The 26,056-nt window shown below is 44.8% G+C and overlaps 1 protein-coding gene across 1 annotated transcript in view; it reads left to right on the top strand.

Annotated features, from left to right (window-relative positions):
• The window catches only part of DISP3 (dispatched RND transporter family member 3), a 58,042-nt gene that overhangs the window by 11,770 nt on the left and 20,216 nt on the right, over positions 1 to 26,056 (top strand). Inside the window, exons 2-5 of the mRNA XM_006076735.4 lie at positions 9,030 to 10,131; positions 11,064 to 11,283; positions 24,168 to 24,304; positions 25,805 to 25,939. Of these exons, the coding sequence (XP_006076797.3) occupies positions 9,033 to 10,131; positions 11,064 to 11,283; positions 24,168 to 24,304; positions 25,805 to 25,939 (1,591 nt within the window). The 5' untranslated portion in view covers positions 9,030 to 9,032. The remainder of the gene's footprint in view (positions 1 to 9,029; positions 10,132 to 11,063; positions 11,284 to 24,167; positions 24,305 to 25,804; positions 25,940 to 26,056) is intronic.

Genomic DNA, 26,056 nt, shown 5'->3' on the forward strand with positions numbered 1-26,056 from the left:
TCCTGGCCAGAGATCCAGGAGCTTGAGTCCATCCTCAGAGCCAGGGGCAGGCAGGACTAGCCTGAGAAGAGGCTAGTGTGAGCACCAGGAGGGGGAAGGCCAAAAGCAATGTCATCTGATGGAGGAGGCCACTGGAAACTGGGAGGGTGGCCAAGGCAGCAGGGTATTGCACAGAATAGTCCTGAACCACCTCCAAAAGAATCACATGGGAGGTGGTATAAATGCAGGTTCCTAGGTACCACCCCCTAAGCATGATTGATGGGATCTAGTGCCTGGCCCAGGAGTTTGCATTTTAACAAGCCTGCCCGGCTTCTGATCCATATTAAAGCCTGAGGCTGATGTGTGTGTGTGTGTGCGTGTTAAGACACTTTAGTCGTGTCCAGCTCTTTGCAACCCTATGGACCATAGCCCGCCAGGCTCCTCTGTCCATGGGATTCTCCAGGCAAGAATACTAGAGTGGGTTTCCATTTCCTCCTCCAGGGGATCTTCATAATCCAGGCAGGGATTGAACCCTCCTGTTTAGGCAGGCAGATTCTTGCCCACTAGCGTCACCTAGGAAGGAGAGCTGATGTAGCAAAGAATAAGCGTCAGTTCTAGCTGACTTGCCAATCTGCCTATGCACATGGGCCGGGTTTGGGGCACTTCCCATCTTTGAGGCTTTTCATGACCGTGACTCAGCAAGCAGGGTGTCACCACCCCATTTTACAGATGAAGAAACTGAGACTTGCCCAAGCCACCCAGCTAGTAGCAGAGGCAGAGTTTGAACTCAGGACTGCTGCTGCCCTTTTTCCCCAAAACCAGGCCCTGGTGCTCTTAATTCCAGACATCCCTCCTTCTGTTGGGGGACCAGTTCTGTTCCACTGAGCCCACCAGAGACAGAACATGTGGAATGGGGGAAACCTAGGCTGTTGTGACAATGTTGGTTTCTCTGGTGCCGCGATGTTTCCCTGGGTGATATGTAGATGAGATCAAAGCTTGTTTGCCTGATATATATCGAGCTGTTGGGCTTACGAGTCAGTGCCCGCAGTTTCCTCACCAGCTGTCAGCCTGGGGAGACCAGCCGTCCTTCATGTGCTCCATCTTTGCAGCCTGGTCTCTGAGAAATGAGGGGTCTGGACAGGCTCCCCCATTGAGCCCCCCTCCCAACCCTCTTCCTTCTCCCACCCCCACCTGGGCTTACAATAAATAAGCCCAGATTTTCTTTGGGGAAGAAGGGGTCACTCTAAGTTTCCTGCCCTCTTCTGGCACATTTAGCCAATGAGGATGGTGTTTCTTGGGGGGCAGGAGGTCTGATGGGGAGTAAATAGGTACACGTGTTTGCTTCAGCTGCAGCCGCAAAGCCAGACTTCCTCAGGGCTGGGGCAGGGAGGATGGGAGTAGTAGATTTAGGGTCTTCTTGGGGGAGAGGCTCAGAAAGTCACCCAGCCACACTCTTTCTTCTATGGATTTGGAGGACCTTTGCTAGCTCTGTTCCCATTTTTGTCTGAGATTCTGGGTAGGACTTGGGGCTTCTTGAGAGAAGTTTCTAGGAGGGTTGTAGGATGCAGATGCTACAGTGGGGCTCCCTGCTTCACTCACACTTACCCTCTAGGGAAATTATATTAGTGAGTGCTCTTCCAGAGAAGCAGAACCAATAGGATGTAGATTAAGTAATTAGGTAGGTAGGTAGTATTAGTTGCTTAGTCATATCCGACTCTTTGCGACCCCATGGACAACAGCCTGCCAGACTCCTCTGTCCATGGAGTTTTCCAGGCAGGAATACTAGCATGGGTTGCCATTCCCTTCTCCAGGGAATCTTCCCTACCCAGGGATTGAACCTGGGTCTCCTGCATTGCAGGCAGATTCTTTAACATCTGAGCCACCAGGGAAGCCCCGGTAGGTAGGTAGGTAGGTAGGTAGATAGATAGAGGGATAGAGAAGTTGAGACTTCAAGGTCTGCAGTTGGCAAGCTGGGACCCAGGAGAGCTGATGCTGTAGTTCCAGTCTGTGTCCAAAGGTCTGAGAGCTAGGACAGCTGGTCATGTAACCTCCCATCTGAAAGCCAACAGACTAGAGACCCAGGAGGAGCCAGTGTTTCAGTCTGAGTCTGAAGGCTGGAAAAGATCAATGTCCCAGCTCAGGCAGTCAGCAGCGAGCATTCCCTTTCACTTAGCCCTTTTGTTCCATTCAGGTCTTCAACTGATTGGATATGGCCCACCTGCATTAGGGAGGATCATCTGCTTTACACAGTCTGTACATTCAGAATCATGTTTGGTCAGATGCATGGCATCCCATGGGGTTTCCCAGGTGGTGCTAGTGGTAAAGAACCTGCCTGCCAATGCAGGAGACATAAGAGACATGGGCTTGATCGCTGGATTGGGAAGATCCCCTGGAGGAGGGCATAGCAACACACTCCAGTATTCATGCCTGGAGAATCCCATGGACAGAGCAGCCTGGCAGGCTACAGTCCATGGGGTCTCAAAGGACTTGAAGCAACACGGCTGAAGCCACTTAGCACGGACGTGCTGGCATCCCATGGCCCAGTCAAGCTGACATGCAAAATTAACTGTCACACCCATGCTTTCCTTGAAGGGAAGGCCAGGCTTCCAAGACTGCTGCAGCCTTCCTTTGCATCATGCCCTGAGCTGTCTGAAACCTACCAAAGGGTGAATTGCTGAGACCTGTGTGATTTCAGGTCTTATGGGGATGCTGCTGCTGCTGCTACTGCTGCTAAGTTGCTTCAGTCATGTCTGACTCTGTGCGACCCCATAGATGACAGCCCACCAGGATCCCCCATCCATGGGATTCTCCAGGCAAGAAGAATACTGGAGTGGGTTGCCATTTCCTTCTCCAATGCATGAAAGTGAAAAGTGAAAGTGAAGTCGCTCAGTCGTGTCCGACTCTTAGCGACCCCCTGGACTGCAGCCTGCCAGGCTCCTCCATCCATGGGATTTTCCAGGCAAGAGTTCTGGAGTGGGGTGCCATTGCCTTCTCTGGGGATGCTGCAGTCTTGCTAAAAGGCAATGGGTTTCTTCAGTGAGAACCGACACCTCAGTTCTCAAGGAACTCCAAGAATGCTTGGAATGGTAAACAGAACACAGGCTTTAGGATTGGTAGACCTGAGGTTCAATGCTAGTTCCACCCTTTATTAAGCTGTGTGACCACAAGACAGTCACTTAACCTCTATGATTGTTTATTACTCTGTAAAATGGGGAACTTATAAAGCCTCCCCTGCGGGGCTGATATATGAGAGGGTGTTTGCACATAGTAGATGCACAGATAATTATGTTAGGCTTCTCTTCCTGGGTGTCAGTTTCTGTATTGAGCTAGTTGGACTTTCAGCTTCACCCCATTTGTGTGATTCTGATGCAGTTCTGCCACCGTGTCTACAGTGTATCTGCAGCCTCCCTGCCTGAGATGGAGTATCCCGGTCTCCAAGAAGAATTTGGAATTCTGGATGGCAGGCACATAGCTGGGGCACATAGAAGGTGGCAGACTCTCAGAAGCTGGGGTATTAGGATTTAGGATAGTGGCATCAAGGAGGGACCAAGTCCTCCTCTTTCCTTTCATCTCTTTCCCACCCAGACGAGCTGAATTCACCAAAGGGGAGATCCATAACCACGGAGTGGAGAAGGGTACAATATCCCCACTTCAGCACATCAGGAGAAAATGGAGCTGTTCGACTCAAAATACCTCATTTTGAATTTCTGCCTGAATCTCTCAGCCCAAGAGTAAGAGAATCAAAGACCCCAAGATGTTTTCAAGGACCAGGGAGGCAAAACACCCTGAGACAAGAAGAAAAAGCTGATTAGCTCCTAATTGCCATTAAATTATATATACATATATGTGTTTTAAGCCGAATCTGCATGGCTAATGTGATTTTTTGATTACATTTTAATAGTCTGGCTGGGATGGGGGAATGAAGAAGGAAGGGTTCTGTCACCCTTCGCCATAAGGAGGGAAGTTGTAAACAGGGATACAGGAAGGCTCAGGGGTGGGTCCACATCCCTGGGATCCTTTCTGGAGAATAGCAGGGCCCAGTATGGGGCTGGGGGTGTCTTTGAGGAAGCGGTAGCTTCCCACCCTAAGTCCCATTCTGTCCGAATGGGGAAGTCCATCTGCCTTGTGACTTGACAAATGTCTCTTTTCTAGACCTTAAAAATAGCTTCCCTGCATTGGCTCTGTGGGTCCCCATGTCATCTTCCCCAGGCCTAGTTGTTCCCTTGGAGTGCCCAGTAATGACTTTTAAAATCTTAAAAGAAAAAGAAATATAACCTTGGATAAGACTGTTTGCTGGGCTTCATTTCTAAGCTGTGAAAGGAAGTAGTTGGACCAGTGCTCTGAACCCTTCTGAGTCTGATAAGCCAGGATCTCCTTCCTTATCATTTTAAAGACCCCACCCCTGTCCATCTCAGGGGAACAGAAGACTCCACAGTGACTCACTCGCTGGGCATTTACCACCTCCCGCTCTCCCTAGGTCCTTCTGCTTTCTAACCAGGGTCTCTCTTGCTGCAATACTCCCTGTTTCTCTTTTTGGAGGACAGAGCCCCACCTCCTCCGATGCCTATTATAGTAACTCCTCAAAGAGTTGAAGGCTGTTAGCAAAATCCCTTCTACACACATACATACATGTCCTATTTTAAACATGTTTTTAAATAACATTTATAATTCTAAAAGGCAGGCTGTACCTGATCATTGTAGAAATATTGGAAAGAGACAAGTATAAAGAAGAAAATAAAAATCACTCATAATTCTCCTAGTCAGAGATAATCACTATTAATGGCTTCTTTAAAATGCATATATATGTAGTTTTTTTTTTTTTTTTTTTCCTGTTATAAAATTGGGATTAGGCTGCAAATGTGGCCTTGGCTTGCCTCAGGCTTGGCCCTTGAAACTGGGCCAGGTGCTTTTTCTCCAAGTCCCTGCCCACCCCCCCACCCCCCCAATAGTGTCTGCTGTTCCCCTTTAGGTGGCTCTCTCATTTGCCTTTCCCAAGAGGAGGGAGACCATGTTCCATGGATGTGTCCACCTTGGTTCATGAGATCCCAGGAGTCCCAGAGTTTAATTCTGACTATCTCTGAGTGTGTGTGAGTGTGTGTGACAGACACAGATGGAAAGGGAGGGAGAAAGCACACACGCAGGTCGCTGAGCAGGAACACCCTAATGGGAGATCATACAGGCTGGATCACAGTCCCCGGTGATCACAGTCCGACTTCGGGCTCTTTGTCTGAGCCAGTGACAAATATCAAATAAGCCATCCTTATCTCCTTTCCACCGAGCAGCTGGAGCTCTTCACTAAGCTAATCAATTCCCATCATTTGAAAAAGGAAAACAAATTTGTGATTTGTTGCCCATCCTGGGAGTGGGTGCTGAGCACAGGGTTGTCAGCTGAGGCATTAGTGTCAGACCCCTGCTGCTAGCTGGGTTGGTGGAGACTCTCAGATTGTACCCATCCCCTCTTGGCCTGCAGACTCGGGCTTCTCAGAGAGTCTGGGGGTGTCACAGCTGGAGGGGCCTGGGCTTTTACCATTCCACTGCCAGATGGGGGAGACAATATCTCCCATATCCCAGATGGGGGAGACAGGGCACCAAGAGGTAGCCGGGACCAGGGCCACACGGAAAGTTGGAGGCTGAGCTGGGTCTGGAGCCATGTGTGGTATCCCACATGGCAGTTTTTCTTTTCAGGAGTAGACTGGGAAGGAGGGCATGGAAGTGGATGGGGGGAGGGGAGTGACAGTAAAAGAAGCCATCAGGTCTACTTCCTGCTCATCTGTCCCATCCTCTCCAAGATCCTTCACACCCAAGCCAGAAGAAACCACACTCTCTGGCCTATGTTTATATTATTTGGTATCTGACTGTCCTCTGTCCAAGGAGAATCCAGGCGGTATTTCTACCTAATATCTAACCCAGATGCTTCTGCTGCTTCTGGGATTCGCTTTCCTTCTTTCATTTAACAAATACCTGCGAACTACTGACACACACACTCCGGCCCCCAGGCAGGAGTATTTTAGACCATGGGAACCCAGCAGGGAACACGACAGTCAAGTCCCTGCTCCCTTGGAATTTATGTCTACTGGGCTATGGGGCTCTCACTGGGAGACCAAATGGCTGTGCTTAATTTTCTGATCACTTAAATCTAGCAAGCACAGACTGCAGGACACAAAGTCATGTGGGACAGATTTCCATTGCAATTGTTCACTTATTATTGCTATGGAACAGCTAACCCAAAGCCTAGTGATGTATGGCAGCTGATATACTATGTTCATGGATACTGTGGGCCAGAATAGAGCACAGGAGAGGGTGGCTTAGCTCAACTCCACAGTTCCCGAGTCTCAACTGGGACAACTAGAAGGTTGGGTATTACTTGGTGGCTAGGGGCCCAGAATCACTGGAGACATTTTCACTCATATCTGGTAGTTGATGATGGCTGTCAAGTAGGTTGTCAGCAGGAGCTCCTACGTGTAGTCTCTGCATGGGCTAGTTTGGGCTTCCTTACAGCATGGTGGCTAGGTTCCAGGGATGAATGTCCCAAGAAAGCCAGGTGGAAGCTGCATCTCCATTTTAACCTAGCCTCAGAAGTCACAGAGCATCTAGATTCAAGGGAAGGAATGAAGATATAACTTCTTGGTGGGAGAAGTCTTAACAGTCACATCATGAGAACATGTGAGATGGGAGACATTGTCGTGGCCATCTTTGGCAAATACAGTGGGCCACATGGATGTTTTAGGAGTTCACAGCCTTTTGTGAGGAAGCAGAGTGTAAAAGAACAGTGGCTATCATTTCTCAAGCACTTATACCTTCTAGGCACTATGGTCAGCCTGCTGTTTATATCATCAAGCAACCTCTGTGGTGAGTACTGTTAGCCTTGTCTTGCAGATGGAAAAACTGAAGCTCAGAAATATACTGCCTGCCTTAAGTCATACAGCTGGGATTTGCATCCAAGTCTGTCTGCCTCCCAAATCATGACCTTTACCACTGCTACAGTGCCTCTCCCTCCCTGTCCTTGAGTAAATTTTTATCCCAGAAGTGTGGTGAGAAGCTTGGATACATATCTTGGAAGGGGTGGGGGTGGCTAGTGTTCAGATCTGGGAAGTCTTCTTGGCAGAGGTGACACTTGAACAAGGTCTTGAAAGATGTTTTAAACTTGGACTTCTGGGGCAGAAAGTAGCATTCCTGGTGAAGTAACAATGGGCTAGCAGGATCATTCAGGGAGTGCTGACATGACCCAGAATCCTGGTCTTAGACCTACTTACATGCCAACACATTGAAAACTGTACCCTGGGTAAGGGGCTGGGGGCCAGTGGATGGATTTAGTCCCCAGAAAAAATGCAAGCATCCAGTGTCCCTCTCCACTATACTACTATCAACTTCCTCCTTCAGCAGTTAGGGATGGAGTGGAGGCTCCCACACACAATCCCCACCTCCATGTGCAGATTTGGGTTTGCCCTTTGGAGATGGGGTGAGCCTGAGCTGCCTCTGGTTTACTCCCACGAGTTTCTGCTGATGCAAACTGAGCCTCAGAGCAGGTACCATCCCCTCAGGAGGCTAGGTTTAGGGCGTCAGAAATGAGAAATTTAATTATTGCATCCGTAGGAATATCTAATATTTCTGGAGCAGTTCCTGCCCCTTCCAGTCTCTCTCCCTGTCAAGTCTTCCTCTCTCATCCACACTTGGCACCCTCTCCCTCACTCTTCTGTTTTTCTCTTCCTTTATTTCCCTATTTGCATCTATCTCCAACCCCTGCCCCCTAACTCCACTCTCCTGTCTCCTGTTTTCAATTTTCTCTGTCTCTCATCTCTCCCATGTCCTGTCTGTCTTTCTCTCTCTGTTTCCCTCCTTCCCCTCACCCTCTCTTCTTCACTTTCTTTGGGATGATGGCAGCCTGTTCTCTTCCCGGACAGACCGTCTAATTGAAATGGAGCATTCTAGAGAATGTTAATAGGAAAAGCAGCATTAATTAGCCAATGCTGGCATAATTAGCTTCCTCCTCTCACTGCCTGGCGTCTAACTAGATAATGAGTCTCTTTCCGTCCAAACAGAGGGCAGGCAGGACAAGGGGGCAGGCCATGCCTGAGGATACCGGGGGGCCTCCTGCCTTTGGGCCACCCTGCTGGAGTCCTCAGACTGCCCTCTCCTGCCAGGCCCTCCTGCTGCTTGTGCCCACATCTTGGGGAGACAGATGCTCGGCCTCTGTCTGTGCCCAAAGTTTTGACGTCCCTGGAGTTGCATATTAAGTGGTCTGAGCCTGACAAACAGTGGCTGCAGCTGCAGCATCCCAAAGAGGGGGTGGGGAGTATTGAGAGTTCTTGAGGACTATGACAGGCATCTAGTGCTGTCAGAGCCACGTGGGCAATGGCTGAGCACATTACAGTCCCCAGAGAGGAGCAAAGAAATGTATTCATGTGATATATAATAACAAACAAACCACACAGACTGCAGGGTGCTTCCTCCCTCGACCTTCCCCACAATCGTGTGAGGCAGAAACGGCCACCTGTGCTTAATAGACAAAGACTCTGAGGCTCACTCCCTTGCCAGTGTTCACACTACCAGGACCCAAACAAGGGTCCAGTTCCAGAGAGCGTGTTCTTTCCCTTCTACCCTGATACTTTTGGACGACTTTGTAGTTGCTCGTTAAATAAAAGTGATTGCGACAAAGTCACACCTCACATTGGCTTTGAGTTCTAAAATCAGAGAATGCAGCAAAAATTGGGAAATCATGCATAATCAAAATTCCCTTCGAATATCCCTTCCTTGTGGAGGAATATCTCTTCTGTTTGCAACTGGGCACTGATTCTCCTTTTTCAGTGGCCTTGAAAGCCCTATCTAGTTGGGAGCTGTGATGGGCAAATAATAGGATTTTTTCTTTCTGTTTTGTACACATGTGGTTAAATTCAGTTAAGTGCAGCTAAGTGCCTGTTTGATGCGATTCCATTGTAGTACCTGTCTTGGTTATGAGTGGGCAAGGTTAACACTCGGGGTGGGCGACTGCAGCTATGGGAGCACCATCCTCTCCTTCTCTGTAGCCTGCTCACCCTCTCCCTCTCCTGTAGGCTATGGACTCAGAGGATGACCCCTTGCTGCAAGATGTGTGGCTAGAGGAGGAGCAGGAAGAGGAGGAGGAAACAATGGGTGAGGCCTTTAGGAGGGGCCAGAAGAAGCTGGGGCCCCACGCTGGAGCAGGGAGGCAGTGTTGCTGGCGGCGCTGGACCTTGCCGTCCCGGCCCCCAGCCTCGGGCTTCTGGAGTACCCTGGGCTGGGCCTTCACCAATCCGTGCTGTGCAGGGCTGGTGCTCTTTCTGGGCTGCAGCATCCCCATGGCCTTGTCAGCCTTCATGTTCCTCTACTACCCGCCACTGGACATTGACATCTCCTATAATGCCTTTGAGATCCGCAACCATGAGGCCTCCCAGCGTTTTGACGCCCTCGCGCTGGCGCTCAAATCCCAGTTTGGGTCCTGGGGGCGCAACCGGCGCGACCTGGCCGACTTCACTTCTGAGACACTTCAGCGCCTCATCACAGAGCAGTTGCAGCAGCTACATCTAGGGAACCGCTCGCGGCCGGCCACCCGCGGCCCACACACGGTGGTCGCTGTAGCTACGCAGAACGGCTTGTTGTGGGACACCGCCACCGCCCAGAAGCCAACAGCCAATCGAAGCGGGCGTCTACGGCGAGAGGCTCCACCCCTGGAGAGGCCGGCAGCCAACCAGAGTGAAGCCCAGATAAACCTGGGGCCAGACAAGAGTGGGCGGCATCCACCCAGTGCCCCGCCCCCCACAGCAGCCACGGCCAATCAGAGCCGTGCCCGCCGTGGCACCTCGCGCTGGGACTACTCACACTCCTATGTGAGCACCAACACCCAGACGCATGCGCACTGGCGCATCGAGCTCATCTTCCTGGCACGTGGCGACGCCGAGCGCAACATTTTCACGAGTGAGCGGCTGGTCACAATCCACGAAATTGAGCGCAAGATCATGGATCACCCGGGCTTCCGGGAGTTCTGCTGGAAGCCCCATGAAGTGCTCAAGGACCTGCCGCTGGGCTCCTACTCTTACTGCTCCCCGCCCAGCTCGCTCATGACCTACTTCTTCCCCACTGAGAGGGGTGGCAAGATTTACTATGATGGCATGGGCCAGGACCTGGCCGACATCCGGGGTGAGCAGCCCTAGGTGTGCTGGGGTGGGGCCTATAGGGACCTGGTCTGAAGGGCCCTGGAGGCGGGGCTTGTGAGGGGTGGAGACAGAATAGGTGGGGCTTGGGGTGAAGGGGCATGGTTAATGAGGTGGGGGCAGGGCTTGGAGGTTAAAGAAGGCTTGACTCTGCAGTACTCTCCAGGTTGGTAAGAGGATGAAGTTGGAATTGGCTGTGAAGTGGAGTCAGGCTGGAGCTGAGTGCTGGGCAGGCCTACAGGCCACTTATTGAAGAAGGGCAGGGAGAGGGTTGGGTGTGAGATGGGATCTGCGGGAGGCAAGGAAGGAGGTGCATACCTAGATTGATGGAGATTGGGAGTTACGCTGTGCCCAGAGTTAGATAAAGCTTGGGCTGGGGCTTGGGCATGACGTTGGTTAGAGGGGAGCTGGCATGTGGTTACAGAGCTCTGGGCATTTGGAGAGAGGCTGAGGTTGCAGGAAGATCAAGGTGGATTCGTTTGAGGTACATTAGGGATGAGAGTTGAGAAAGGATGGGGAGGGGACAGAGGCTGGCTGTGGGGGCAGAGCTTCGGTATGTCTTTTAAGGGGGACATGGCAGGGTTCTAAGTAGATGAAGGTGGGACTGGGATGGGAAGGAGTTACAGGACTACAGAGACTGAGCTTTGGTATTAGGTGAAGTGCAAGCTGAAATGAAGGTGTAAACTTAGTGGGAGCCGCCTGAGCAGATCTTGGGGGGCTGCTCTTTTGGGGCAGCAGTGATTTCTCTAAACATCCCTCTGTCCTGTTAGAGACAGTTGGAGGCAGCCCAAGCTGGGACAGTTTTCCATTTCCTTAAAAAGGGGGTGAGATGTTGAGGAGGGCAGGATGACCCTGATGGAAGGTTTGTGGGAGCGGACTTACTGAGCTCCTTGGACCTCTTGACCCCTGCCCCTGCAGGCTCCCTAGAGCTGGCCATGACTCACCCAGAGTTCTACTGGTACGTGGACGAGGGCCTCTCCGCAGAAAACCTCAAGAGCTCCCTCCTACGCAGCGAGATCCTCTTTGGAGCACCCCTGCCCAACTACTACTCTGTGGACGATCGCTGGGAGGAGCAGCGGGCTAAGTTTCAGAGCTTTGTGGTCACCTATGTGGCCATGCTGGCCAAGCAGTCCACTAGGTAGGCAGTCCAGCTGCATCTGATGTGTGCCTGTCCTTATTTGAACCAGGAAAGGGCTGTATTAAGGTAGGGAATTGGTTTCCAGGTGGTTCTTTCTCATACATCCCAGATCCCCTTCTGCAACCTTTTCCCTGGAAGTCTTTCTTTTCAAATCAGAGGCAGAGCCAGATACATCCTCATCATCACTCTGACAGATGAAAGGACGCTTTTCCTGATCAGTGCTAATGGTTAGTGAACATGACAGCTTTGGAGAACTTCTGCCCTGGAGGTCTTGGGTATTGATTTTCTCCTGCATTGGTGCTAGAAGGCTTTCTGGAAAGAGTATTAACCAGGGAGTAAGGAGTTCCTCTCTGCCTTTACTATCCAGGAGATAGTAGGCAAGTCACTTCACTTCTCTGGGCCTCTGTTACTGCTAAAATTGGAATGATGAGTCCTGCTACCCTTCTGCGGTCATTAGAAGGAGATGAGTTAAGAGATGTGACAGAGATTTTGGGCAGTAGGTGCTCTGATTGTCCTCCAGTCCTTGGGATGTGTGTCTGAGAGACAATTGGGCCCCTCCCCACCAGGTAAAATCATTTGATAGTTCATCTGTCAGTCCTGCGGGGCAATAACTCCAATGCCTTTCAGTCTCTTGCCCTGACAAGTCAACCCCTGGCACAAGAGGAATCATTCTGTCTGAAAGACCCTCGTTCCTTTATTGAACAGCTACTGTAATAATCAAAGCTAACATTTATTGTGCTTGCCCTGTGCCACATACTGTCCTAAGCCATTTATACACACCATCTAACTTAATTCTTACACCATCCTGATGAGAGAAGAGCTGTTATGATTTTCTCCATCCTACAGATGAGGAAACTGAGGCACAGTACAATTAAGTAAACTGTCAAAAGTTTTGAGGCTCATAAGTGGTGGAATGGGATTAAAATCCAGGGTTTCTGATGCAGTGCCCTAGCGCTGTGTGTTTTTACAGCAGTTGCTGTACTGAGTCTTCTTGCAGCTGTGCTTCATTGCCAGGCAAACCCCTGTTCATCTACTAAGATCCAACCTGGCTATTTTTTACTTGAGATTGCATTAAATTATCACCATACCCATTTCCACAGACTCTGCTTCTCCATAAGACAGGCACAGGCTTTGTAGTAAGATATATCTGGGGTCAGATCCCAGTTACTCCACCTAGGTGGGGGTTTCAATGAGCTATTTCACCTCTCTGAGCCTCAATTTCGTCATAGTGCTTGTCACTCTGTATTTTACTTTTTTAATTCCTTGTCATTCAAAGTGCAAGTCGAATCAGCATTAACATCACCTGGAGACTTGTTAAAAATGTAGAATATCAAGGCTTTTCCCAGACCTATAGAGTTTGCAGGTGACTTATTTGGATATATAAGTCTGAAAAAGTTCTGGTTTAATTATTTCTCAGTAGAGTGTGAGTTTGTTGAGGACTGGGATTGTTACTGCTTCCTTTTCTGTAGGCGTAGCCCCTAGCACAGTACCTCTTTGTCTGAGGAATGAATGGGTGGCTGGATGGATGGAGGTACCTTAGGGAAAGGTCCTTGGCTGGGTTGGGAATCTGGGAAGGGCTGGCTGTAGAAGGAGCTTCAAGATTTTAGATACCAACAGTTAACTTCTGCTTAATACATTCAGCTGCTGAGACAAAACCCCTGTCCTGGGTTAAAAAAAACAATTCTCTTTCCCTTACCATCCCCCTAGAGCTTCATAGGAATGGTGATAACCAGGGCCTCTGTAGTCTTGGTGTTAATGCCTTCTTTTAGGTCACTAAAGTCTTTTTTTTTTAATCAGTCTATTACTTGTTACCTGAGAAATGACAACATACATCTTGACTTATTACAAAGAATACTACAAATTATCACTTTTACTGCTTCCTTGATAATATCAGAATCTTAGAACTCATTCATTGCATTTATACCCCTTCAGTCTTTTGCCTTATTGTTACATGGATTTTAATTCTATATACATTTTAAACCTCATAAGACATTACATTTTTATTTTACTCAGTCAGAATCCATATTTACTCACATATTTATGTTTTCTGTTGCTCTTCATTACTTTCTACAATTTCATGTTTCCCTCTGGGATCATTTTTCTTGTATCTGAAGAATTCTCTTTAGTATTTTTTTTTAGTGCAGGTTTGCTAGTGATAAATTCTTTGTTTGTCTAGAAGGCATCTTTATTTTACTTTCATTTTTGAAATATATTTCTTCTGGTATAGAATTTACAGTTATTTTCTTTAATACTTTAAAAGATATCAGTCCATTGTGTTTTGACTTTCATCATTTTGGAGGGGGGGAGTCAGCTGTAAATCTTTTTGTTGCCCCTTTGAACAATTGTCTCTTTTTTCCCCTGGCTACTTTTAAGATTTCTCTTTGTTTTTGGTTTCAACAATCTTACTATTGTATTTTGATACGGTTTTCTTTGTATTTGTTCTGCTTGAGGTGCACAGACCTTGAATCTGCTGGTATATAACTCATCATTTTTAGGAATTTCTGGGCTATTATGACTTCAAATATTGCTTCTACCCCATTCTCTGTCCTACCTCCTTTAAGGATTCTAACTACATAAATGTTAGATATTTTCAAAGTCTCATGTGTTTTCTTTTATTTATGACTATGATAATAAAATATGGGAGCTGGAAAGATAAGCTGAAGAGTCTGGGTAATCAGCATGCTGCTCTCTTCATTTTAAAAATTTAATTAAAAAATTTTAATATAATTTTAAAAGTTACACTCCATGTACAGTTATTGCAAAATATTGGCTATATTACCCATGCTGTACAATACATTCCTATAGCTTATCTTATATGAGTCCCATATGTTCTCAGGTTTTTCTTTGCTTTGCATGTTTTGGTTTAGATATTCCAATTCACTGATCCTGTCTTCCGTTGTATCTAATTTGATGTTTAATGTCTCTTGAGATTTCAAAGTTAATGTTTTTCTGTTGAGGATTTCCAGTAATTCTTTATTATAGATCTAAATCCTTGGTGAAATTTTTCACCATTTAATTTATTTGGTGCATATTCTCCTCTGTGTTCTTAAGCATATTAAGTTAGATTATTATAGATGAAAGTAAAAGTAGCTCAGTCACGTCCAACTCTTTGCAACCCCATGGACTATACAGTCCATAGAATTCTCCAGGCCAGAATACTGGTGTATTCCCTTCTCTGGGGGATCTTCCCAACCCAGGGATTGAACCCAGGTCTCCCACATTGCAGGCGAATTCTTTACCAGCTTAGGTTATTATGGATATCTTTTGTTTTTTTCCCTGTGGTCTGTTCTTTCACTTGGTTTTTGGTCAGTGGTCTTGCCTGTGGGTATGCCTGGTAATTTTTACTGAGTAATGAATATTGTATGTAAAAACATAGAGGTCCAGATGATGTTATTTCTTCCAGAGAAAGTTTATCTTTCCCTCCACTAGGCAGATGGTGTTGTGGCTGATCACCTTAAACAAACAGCAGTTACACAGAGTTGAGGCTGGTTTGTAGTCCTGAAAAGTCACAGCCTACCTCTAGCTTGCCCTTGGTTCTCTAGGATTTTCAACTGAGAGCCTAGTATATTCTGCAGAGCCCATTTCCCCTGACATGTTCCAAACCCTAAGCTTTGTCTCTCAAAAGAGCTAAAAATATCTCTTCTCTGGTTTTTCTGAGGCTTTCTGCTTAAGTTTGTAGCCTCATACTCCAGACTGCCCCAGTATTTGGCAGAAGTGCTGCAGAAGAAACTGGTTTTATGCTTTGCTGGTCTGCAAGTCTCTACCCACAGCTCTGCTAGTTTTTCTGACTCCCTCCCTGCTTAGATTTTCAGCCTCCTGCCTGTGTTAAGAATCAGCAGATACCTCCAGGGTAAACACAGCTGTAGAAGGGAAGCTTATCTTTTGTAGGTTCTTCCCTTTCTAGAGTCTCAACTCTCTAGTTTCATTGCTTCAGGAAATCTCTAATGTCATCAAATAGATGATTTCTCAGTTTTATTTGATTTCTTAGTAGTTCTAAGCAGGAATATTGGTCTTGCATGAGCTATTCCTTTCTACTCAAGAGTAGAAGTTTGGGCCTATGTCTTTTTATAGCTGGAAACTAAAAGAGGACCTAGAACCTAGAAAGTGTTCTATAAATGCTATACAAATGAATGAATGAATGAACAGTTGACCAAACTTTCAGTTTTCTATTCTAATGAAAGCTCAATTAACCCTTTGTTGAATTTAATTCAAAAAAGTAGTCAATCCAAAGATCTTTTCTACATTTTTTTAAGTGTCCTGTTTGACTTTTTAAAACAGCTTTGAGTTGATATTCACTAGCTGCATATATTTAAAGTTTACAATTTGATTAGTTTCGACCCATGTATACACTATGAAACCTTTATCACAATCAAGTTAATGAATGGATCCATCACCCTCAGAAGTTTACTCATGTTCCTTTGACAGTCACTCCATCCTGCCTCACCTTCCTTCCCATTCCACCCCAGGACCACTTTCTCTTTTCTATCACTATATATTGGTTTTCATTTTCTGATTTTGTATATATGGCATCATATAGAATGCACAGTTTTGACTGATCTCATTCACTCAGCCTAATTGTTTTGAACTGTATCCATGTTGTTGCATGTATTGACAGTTTATTCTTTTTAAGTGCTAAGTAGTATCACTGCGTGGAGATGCCACCTTTTGTTCATCCACTCACTTGTTTATGGATATTTGGGTTATTTCCAGGTTTGGCTATTGTAAATAGAGATGCTACAAAGCCTTTGTGTGAACAAATGCCTTCATTTGTCTCAGATAAATATCTGGGAGTGGTATGACTAGATCATATGATAGGTGTATATTTAACTTTTTTAAAAAAACCATGAATGTATTTTTTTTAAGATTTTTTAATATGGATCATTTGTTTAAAATCTTTTTTGAATTTGTTACAATACTCGTTCTGTTTTATGCTTTGGTTTTTTGGCCACATGGTCTGTGAGATTTGAGCTCCCCCACCAGGGCTTGAACCTACACCCACTGCACTGGAAGGCAAAGTCTTAACCACTGAACTTCAGGGAAGTCCCCATGTGAGTTTAACTTTTTAAGAAACTGTCAGATTGTTTTCCAAATTAATTGTACCATTTTACATTCTCACCCAGTGTATAAGAATTCCAGTTCCTCCACAAACTCTCTAACACTTGATATGATCAGTTTGAAAGTGAAAATATTAGTCACTCAGTCCTGTCCAACTCTTTGTGACCCCATGGACCATAGCCCACCAGACTCCTCTCCAAGGGGTTCTTCCTGACCCAGGGATTGAACCTGGGTCTCCTGCACTACAGGCATATTCTTTACCATCTGAGCCACCAGGGAAGTCCATGGTCAGTTTAAAAAGTCTAAATTAGCCATTCTGTGTAGTGATATCTCATTGTGATTTTAACTTGGATTCCCATACTTCCTAGTGATGTTCACATGCTTATTTGACATCCATTTGTCTTTGTTGGTGAACAATTTAGATCTTTTGACTATTTTCATACTGGCTTTACATTTAGTTCTGTGATATTCCATTTTTAGTTCATCTTTGTATATGGTGTAAGACATACACTACATATACTTTATATATAGCATAAGGTACTGATATTTATTATTTTGTATGGATAGCCAGTTGTTCCAGCATCATTTGTTTAAAAGATCATTCTTTCTTCACTGAATTGACTTAGAATCTTGGACAAAAGTCTTTTGTCTATATATATGTGGGTCTATTTCTGGACTCTGTTCTATTCCATCAACCAATTTTTTAAATTTTATTTACACATTGGTATTACACTGTCTTGATTATGGTAGCTTTATGCCATGTCTTGTCCAAGTGTTGGTCTTCCAACTTTTTGTTCTTTTTCAAAGTTATTTTAGTTATTCTGGGGCCTTTACATTGCCCTATGAATTTTATTTTATGTTATTTATTTATTATTTCTTAATGGTTGGTTCTCTTTTTTGGGGGGGCCATGCCATGTGGCATGCAGGAGCTTAACTCCTTGACCAGGTTGGAACCCATGCCCCCTGCAATGGAAGTACAGAAAACTAACCACTGGACTTCCAGGGAATCCCCATCCAATGAATTTCAGAAGCAGCTTATCCATTTCTCCAAATAAAAGTCCACTGGGATCCTGATTATGTTTATGTCAAATACTTGGATCAATTTGAGGAGAAATGACATCTTAACAGTATTGAGTCTTATGACCAATTAACCTGGTGAATCTGATATCTTTTGTCAGATTTGTCCCTGTTTCACATTCTTATTCTATTGTAAATGATATTTTTTAAAATTTCCTTGTTAGTTGAAAGTATATCAGTTGTTAGTTGCTTGTATTGGGTTGACCAAAAAGTCTTTTTGGGTTTTTCCATACCATGTATGGATGTGAGGGTTGGACCATAAAGAAAGCTGAGTGCTGAAGAATTTATGCTTTTGAATTGTGATGCTAGAGAAGACTCTTGAGAGTCCCTTGGACTGCAAGGAGATCAAATCAATAAATCCTAAAAAAAAAACAAAAAAACCCTGTATATTCATTGGAAGGACTGATGCTGAAACTGAAGCTCCAATATTTTGGCCACCTGATGCAAAGAACCGACTCATTGGAAAAGACCCTGATATTGAAAGGATTGAGGGCAGAAAGAGAAGAGGGCGGCAGAGGATAAGATGGTTAGATAGCATCACCAACTCAATGGACATAAATTTGAATAAACTCTAGGAGTTAGCGAAGGACAGGGAAGCCTGGTGTGCTGCAGTCCATGGGTTCACAAAGAGTCAAACAAGACTTTGTGACTGAACAACAACAATACCATGGAAAGCCCAGATGAACGTTTTGGCCAACTCAACATATAGAAATATAATTGACTTTGGGTCCTGCGACCTTGATAAGCTCCCTTATAAGTTCTAGAAATTTTTTCATAGGTTCTATTTAATTTTCTACATAATCAATCATGTCTTTTGCTAATAAAGACAGTTTTACTTCTTCCTTTCCAATTTGGATTTCTTTTACTTCTTTCTCTTGCCTGAATGCACTGGCTAGAACCTCCAATACAATGTTGAATGAAAGTGATGAGAATGGACAACCTTTCATTATCCCTGACTGAAGTCTGTAGGTGTGTTTGTAGATGTCTCTTATCAGGTTACAGAGAAGGCAATGGCACCCAATTCCAGTATTCTTGCCTGGAAAATCCCATGGATGGAGGAGCCTGGTAGGCTGCAGTCCATGGGGTCGCTGAGAGTCGGACACGACTGAGCGACTTCACTTATACTTTCATGCATTGGAAAAGGAAATGGCAGCCCACTCCAGTGTTGTTGCCTGGAGAATCCCAGGGACGGGGGAACCTAGTGGGCTGACGTCTATGGGGTCGCACAGAGTCGAACACGACTGAAGTGACTTATCAGGTTAAGGAAGCTCCCTTCTATTCCTAATTTGCTGATAAGTTATTTTTGTAAATCAGTAATGAATATTGGATTTTTCTCAAATATTTTTCTGCATCTAGAGAGAGAACGTACATTTTTCATTTTTAGTTTAATATGATGAATTATCTTAATTGAGTTTTAAAGTTTAAACCATCCTTGCATTCTTGGGGCAGATCCCCCTTGGGATTATCCTTTTTTTTATAGTGTTAGATTCTATTTGTATTCTTTGTTCATTGGCATGTTAATGATGGATACTGGGCTGTAGTTTTCTTGTAGTATCTTTGTTTGATTTTGATATCAAAATGTCTTCCAGAATGAGGTGGGAAATATTCTCTTCAGTTTTCTGGAAGGTTTGTATGGAACTGGTATTATTCTTCCTTAAATGTTTGGTAGAATTTATCAGTGAAACTGTCTGAATTTGGAGTTTTCTTTAGGGGAACGTTTTAACTATAAATTCAATTTTTTTTATTAAAAAAATGTTTGGGGCCATGCCATGTAGCATGCAGGGTATTAGTTCCCAACCAGGGATCAAATCTGTGCCCCCTGCAATGAAAGTACAGAATCTTAACCACTGGATTGCCAGGAAAGTCCCTACAAACTCAATTTTTAAATATACATATAGAGCTTCCCTAGTGGCTCAGATGGTAAAGAATCTGCCCATAATGTGGGAGACCTGGATTTGATCCTGGGGTCAGGAAGATCCCCTGGAGAAAGGAATGGCTACCCACTCCAGTATTCTTGCCTGGAGAATTCCATGGACAGAGAGGCCTGGCGGGTTGCAGTCCATGGGGTTGCAAAGAGTCAGACACAACTGAGCAACTAACACTTTTGTAGGGCTATTAAAGTTATTTCTATATTCTTACACAAGCTTTGGTAGTATATTTCATGAAATTTGTCCATTTCATTTAAATGGTAAAAATTTGTTGGTGCAAGGTCAGTTCAGTCATTCAGTCGTGTCCGACTCTTTGCGACCCCATAAATCGCAGAACGCCAGACCTCCCTGTCCCTCACCATCTCCCGGAGTTCACTCAATCTCACGTCCATCAAGTCGGTGATGCCATCCAGCCATCTCATCCTCTGTTGTCCCCTTTTCCTCCTGCCCCCAATCCCTCCCAGCATCAGAGTCTTTTCCAATGAGTCAACTCTTCCCATGAGGTGGCCAAAGTACTGGAGTTTCAGCTTTAGCATCATTCCTTCCAAAGAACACCCAGGGCTGATCTCCTTCAGAATGGACTGGTTGGATCTCCTTGCAGTCCAAGGGACTCTCAAGAGTCTTCTCCAGCACCACAGTTCAAAAGCATCAATTCTTCAGCACTCGGCTTTCTTCACAGTCCAATGCTCGCATCCATGCATGACCACTGGAAAAACCATAGCCTTGACTAGTTGGACCTTTGTTGGTGCAAGGTAATTCATAATAAATATTCCCTTATGAGTGGTATCACCTCCTTCATGTGTGTCTTATCTCCTTTTTTCATGATCAGTCTGGCTAGAAATTTATCAATCTTATTGGTCCTCTCAAAGAGCTAGATTTTGGTTTCTTTGATGTTTATTGTCTTTCTGTTTATATACTTATACTCTGATCTACATTATTTCCCTTCTTCCACTTACATTATGTATAATTTTCTCTTGTTTTGCTTTCTTGTAGCAGAAGCTGAGGTCATTGATTCAAAAACTGTATTCTTTTCTAATACAGGTGTTTATTGCTATAAAATTCCCCTTAAGCATCATTTTAGCACATCTCACACATTTTGACATGTGCTTTCATTTTCACACAGTTCAAATACTCTCAATTTTCCCTTTTGATCTCTTCTTTGATCCCTATATTATTTAAAAGTTTGTTAGTCTCCAAATGTTTAGGAATTTCCCAGATAGTGTTTTGTCACTAATTTTTAATTTAATTCCATTGTGATCACAGAACATACTTTTTATGACTTAAGTTATTCTAAATTTTCTGAGTCTTATTTTATGGTTTAGAGTGTGGTTTGTCCTGATGAATTTTCCCTATGCACTTAAATGTATTCTGCTGTTATTGGGTGGAGTGTTCTATAAATGTCAATTAAGTCAGGTTGGTTGATTGTGTTGTTAAAGTCTTCTGTATCCATACTGATCTTCTGTCTAATTGTTCTAGCAGTTATTGAGAAAGGGATTTTGAAATGGCCAACTATGATTGCAGGTTTGTCTATTTCTTTCTTCATTTCTGTCAGTTTTTGCTTCATGTATTTTAAAACTCTGTTATTAGGTCCAAAGCAATCAGTATTGTTGCATTCTTTTAACGAACTGAGCCCTTTATAATTTTTAAATGACTTTCTTTATTTATAGTAATATTCTTTGCTCTGAAATTTATTTCATTTATTATTAATTTAACCACTCCAACTTTCTTTTGATTCATGTCAGCATGGTACTTTTTTCTGTACTTTTATTTTTAACCTATTGGTGTCAACATTGAATGTGAGTTTCTTGTAGGCAGCTGGGTCTTGATTTTTTAATCTAATCTGACTGCCTCTGCCTTTTATTTGGGATATTTAGACCTTTTGCAAGAGGCAGTGATTAAGACCATCCCCAAGAAAAAGAAATGCAAAAAGGCAAAATGGTTGTCTGAGGAGGCCTTACAAATAGCTGAGAAAAGAAGAGAAGCTAAAGGCAAAGGAGAAATGGAAAGATATACCCATTTGAATGCAGAGTTCCAAAGAATAGTAAGGAAAGATAAGAAAGCCTTCCTCAGTGATCAATGCAGAGAAATAGAGGAAAATAATAGAATGGGAACGACTAGAGATTTCTTCAAGAAAATTGCTTTATCCAGTGGTCACGTATGGATGTGAGAGTTGGACTATGAAGAAAGCTTAGCCCCAAAGAATTGATGCTTTTGAACTGTGGTGTTAGATAAGACTCTTGAGAGTCCCTTGGACTGCAAGGAGATCCAACCAGTCCACCCTAAAGGAAATCATTTCTGAATATTCATTGGAAGGACTGATGCTGAAGCTGAAACTCGAATACTTTGGCCACCTGATGCGAAGAACCGACTCATTGGAAAAGACCTTGATGCTGGGAAAGATTGAAGGCACGAGGAGAAGGGGATGACAGAGGATGAGATGGTTAGATGGCATCACCAACTCTGTGGACATGAATTTGAGTAAGCTCTGGGATGGACAGGGAAGCCTGGCGTACTGCAGTCCATGGAGTCTCAAAGAGTCGGACATGACTGAGGGGCTGAACTAAACTGAGACCTTTTACAGTTAGTATGTTGTTAACATGGTTAGACTTAAGACAATTTTATTTTATTCTCTTTGCCCCATATATTCTTAGTTCCTTTTTCCTCTCTTCTGCCTTCTTTTGGACTGAGAATTTTTTATTATTCCATTTTATTTCCTTTGTTTTTTTTTAGCTATAAATATTTAATTTAGGAAATGGCAACCCACTCCAGTATTCTTGCCTGGAGAATCCCATGGACAGAGGAGCTTGGTGGGCTACAGTCCACAGGTCGCAAAGAGTCGGACACAACTGAGCGACTTCACTCACTTTCAGGGTTCATAGTATACATCCTTAAGTTATCAGTGTACCTTCAAATGATGTTAAACCACTTCATGTATCAGTTCAGTTTAGTTCAGTCAGTCAGTTGTGTCCGACTCTTTGTGACCCTATGAATTGCAGCATGCCAGGCCTCCCTGTCCATCACCAACTCCTGGAATTTACTCAAACTCATGTCCATCGAGTCAGTGATACTATCCAGCCATCTCATCCTCTGTCATCCCCTTCTCCTCCTGCCCCCAATCCCTCCCAGCATCAGGGTCTTTTCCAATGAGTCAGCTCTTCGCATGAGGTGGCCAAAGTATTGGAGTTTCAGCTTTAGCATCAGTCCTTCCAATGAACACCCAGGACTAATTTCCTTTAGGATGGACTTGTTGGATCTCCTTGCAGTCCAACTTCATGTATAGTGTATAGTGTATACTATATATGAATAGTATACCACCATTTCCTTTCTCCTGACCTTTATACTATTGTCATATTTTATTTTCATATATGTTATAAACCCCACACTACATTACTGTTATTTCTGTTTAAATGGTCAGCCATCATTTTAAAAGATTTATATAATAAGACATTTTTATACACTTATTCATGTTGTTACCATCTCTAGTCCTTTTTATTCCTTTGTGTAGATGTGTACTTCGATTTGTAATAATTTGCCTTCTCCCTGAAGAATTTCCTTTAACATCTCTTGTAATGAAGGTGTACTGAAGATGAATTCATTTGGGTTTTGTATACTGAAAAAAAAATCTTTATTTTACCTTTATTTTTGAAATATATATTTCAAATGATAGAATTCTGGGCTGACTTTTTTCCTCAGTAGGTAAAGGATCTTGCTCCACTGTCTTCTCACTTGCATTGTTTCTGAAGAGAAATCTCCTGTCATTCTTACTTTCGTTTCTCTTTTTCCCCTCAGGCTGCTTTCAAGATTTTATCTTGGTCACTTATTTTGAGCAATTTGATTATGATGTGCATTGTTGTTTTAGTCACGATTTTTGGTGCTTGGGGGTCTGCTGCTCAAGCTTTTTGAATCAAGGGGTTTATCATTTTCATCAAGTTTGGGAAACTTTCAGGCTCTTTTAAAATGTCTGTTAACCCATATATTGCTTGCTCATTCACTCATTTGTGTCTCTTTGCGACCCCATGGGCTGTAGCCAGCCAGGCTTCTCTGTCCATGGAATTTTCCAGGCAAGAATACTGGCGTGGGTTGCCATTTTGTACTCCAGGGAATCTTCCTGACCCAGTGATTGAACCCATGTCTCTTGTGTCTCCTGCATTGGCAGGTGGGCTCTTTACCATTGCACCATATATTAGGATGCACCAAAGCCTGGAAGCTTTCTCAAGCCAGTATGTCAGAGTGGCCATAAAGCCCATTTTATTTCTTATCTCTTAGAGATCACCATTCTTTGTTGTCATGTCCAGAATCTTGTTTCATGTATTTTCTTTATCTCTCTCTTTTTTTAATTGTTAGTTTCACAGGAGAGGAAATGTAGATTTCATCTTGTTAGTCCTCTTGACCAGGAACAGATCTCACCCCTCTTGGTATTTTAAAAATCAACTTCACCAACTTGATTAAGTTTTTCTAATAGCTTCTGTTAAATGGGCACTGAATACCACTGTAAGACTTGAGTATCTGGAAGCTGATTTGAATTTAGAATTTTGCTGCAAACAATTGAGAATTGAGGATAATGAGAATGACATAGAATTCAGCTATAATTGACTATTATCTGTGTGGAGCAGCAATCTCAACCTCACTGATAATTCAGTCCCACCCTAGACATGCTGGTTTCACTTGTCTAGAGTATGACCTGGACATCAGGATTCTTGAAAGCCCCCATGTGACCATAATGTACAACCAAGGTAAAGAGCCACTGAGGAGGTGTATGGTTCGTGGTCCTCCTCCATCTCTGATCCACTCTGTCTTTCCTCCCTCTGTGTCCTCCCTTCCCAGCAAAGTCCAGGTCCTGTATGGGGGCACAGACCTCTTTGATTATGAGGTTCGCAGAACCTTCAACAACGACATGCTCCTGGCCTTCATCAGCAGCAGCTGTATTGCTGCCCTCGTCTACATTCTCACCTCCTGCTCAGGTATGGTTTCTCCAGCAGCACCGCATGGAGCCAGCCCCTTCGTTCCTCCCAGTGTGCTTCTCTCTGGACAAAGCCTTCCTGCTTGGGAATGCCACAAATGGGCTTGAATCCACTGTATCAGAGCTGGTGGTGGGACAGCTGCTCAGACATCACCTTCTAACCCTGGGCAGGGTGACTGAGGTGTAGAGGCAGACTGGGCCATGCCCCAGGGCCTGCTCCCCAAGGACCTCCTACAGTTTAACCTTTTGTTCTTTGACGGTCTTTTTCTTGTTGATAAGTTTTGTAGAGTCTGGAGTATTGGACACTTTATGGATTACTCCTTAGCCTGTTTATTATTATAATTTAGTATTTATTTATTTGGCTGTAACGGGTCTTGTGAACCGTGGGATCCTCATTGTGTCATGCGGGATCTTTTGCTGCAGTATAAATTGTTGGTTGCAGCTCATGGGTTTCTCTATAGTTGTGGCTCACAGGCTCTCTAGTTGATGGTGCGTGAGCTCCAGAGCGCATGGGCTCAGTAGTTGCCACACACCCACTTAGTTGCCCTGTGGCATGTGGGATCTTAGTTCCCCAACCAGGGATCAAACCTGCATCCCCTCCACTGGAAGGTAGCTTCCCAAGCACTGGACCACTGCCAGGGAAGTCCCATCCTTAGCTTGTTTTAAAGTCCCAGCTGCCATTAGACTCCCAGTTCACTTTTCCACTGTCCTCTCCCCGTGCACCCTAGCTGCTTCTTTCTGCGTATACAGGAGGTGCTCTTCATTGGCCAAGTGAATGAGAGATTGGTCATACCTTCAAAAATGGAAAAGACATTCACTCATCCATGTAACAAATATTAACTGGGCACCAACTATGTGCCAGATGCTCTCAGGTGCCAGAGTTCTAGTAGTGAACATCACTGATGTACTTCTTGCCTCCTGCTGCTGCTGCTAAGTTGCTTCAGTCGTGTCCGACTCTGTGCGACCCCATAGACGGCAGCCCACCAGGCTCCCTCGTCCCTGGGATTCTCCAGGCAAGAACGCTGGAGTGGGTTGCTATTTCCTTCTCCAATGTATGAAAGTGAAAGTGAAGTCGCTCAGTCGTGTCCGACCCTCAGCGACCTCATGGACTGCAGCCCACCAGGCTCCTCCGTCCATGGGATTTTCCAGGCAAGAGTGCTGGAGTGGGGTGCCATTGCCTTCTTGCCTCCATGGAACCTCTAATTTACTGGGTGACAGATGTTAAAAATATAATGATTCCCTATTAGCATATGTAAGCTCTGCAAAGATGAGGGCCCATGAACAACCTGACTTACTCATCAAGGGCTTCATCTGCTACTCAGGCCTCCTGCCCAGCACCTTCTCTGGGCATAGAGAACTATACTGGGCTCGGATGGGGTGGTGAAGGTGCCCCTGGGGATGGGGGTGTACGAGGCAGGACCAAGCTGGGGCCAGAGACACTGAAAGGCTGTGTTCTCTTGGGTCCCCCCACTCCATTCCCTGTGCTTCTTGCCCTGCCCAGTGTTCCTGTCCTTCTTTGGGATTGCCAGCATCGGCCTCAGTTGCCTGGTGGCGCTCTTCCTGTACCACGTGGTCTTCGGTATCCAGTACTTGGGCATCCTCAATGGGGTGGCTGCCTTTGTGATAGTGGGCATCGGTGAGTTGATTCTGTTGCCATGGTAATGGGCCTCCCACTTGGAAATTTGACCCCCAAAGGGCCTTTTACAGGATGCAAAGTCTGGCTTCCATGGGGGCTCTAAAAAGTCCTCTCTCA

Source organism: Bubalus bubalis, chromosome 5 (assembly GCF_019923935.1).
Source record: "Bubalus bubalis isolate 160015118507 breed Murrah chromosome 5, NDDB_SH_1, whole genome shotgun sequence".
Classification (NCBI taxonomy): domain Eukaryota; kingdom Metazoa; phylum Chordata; class Mammalia; order Artiodactyla; family Bovidae; genus Bubalus; species Bubalus bubalis.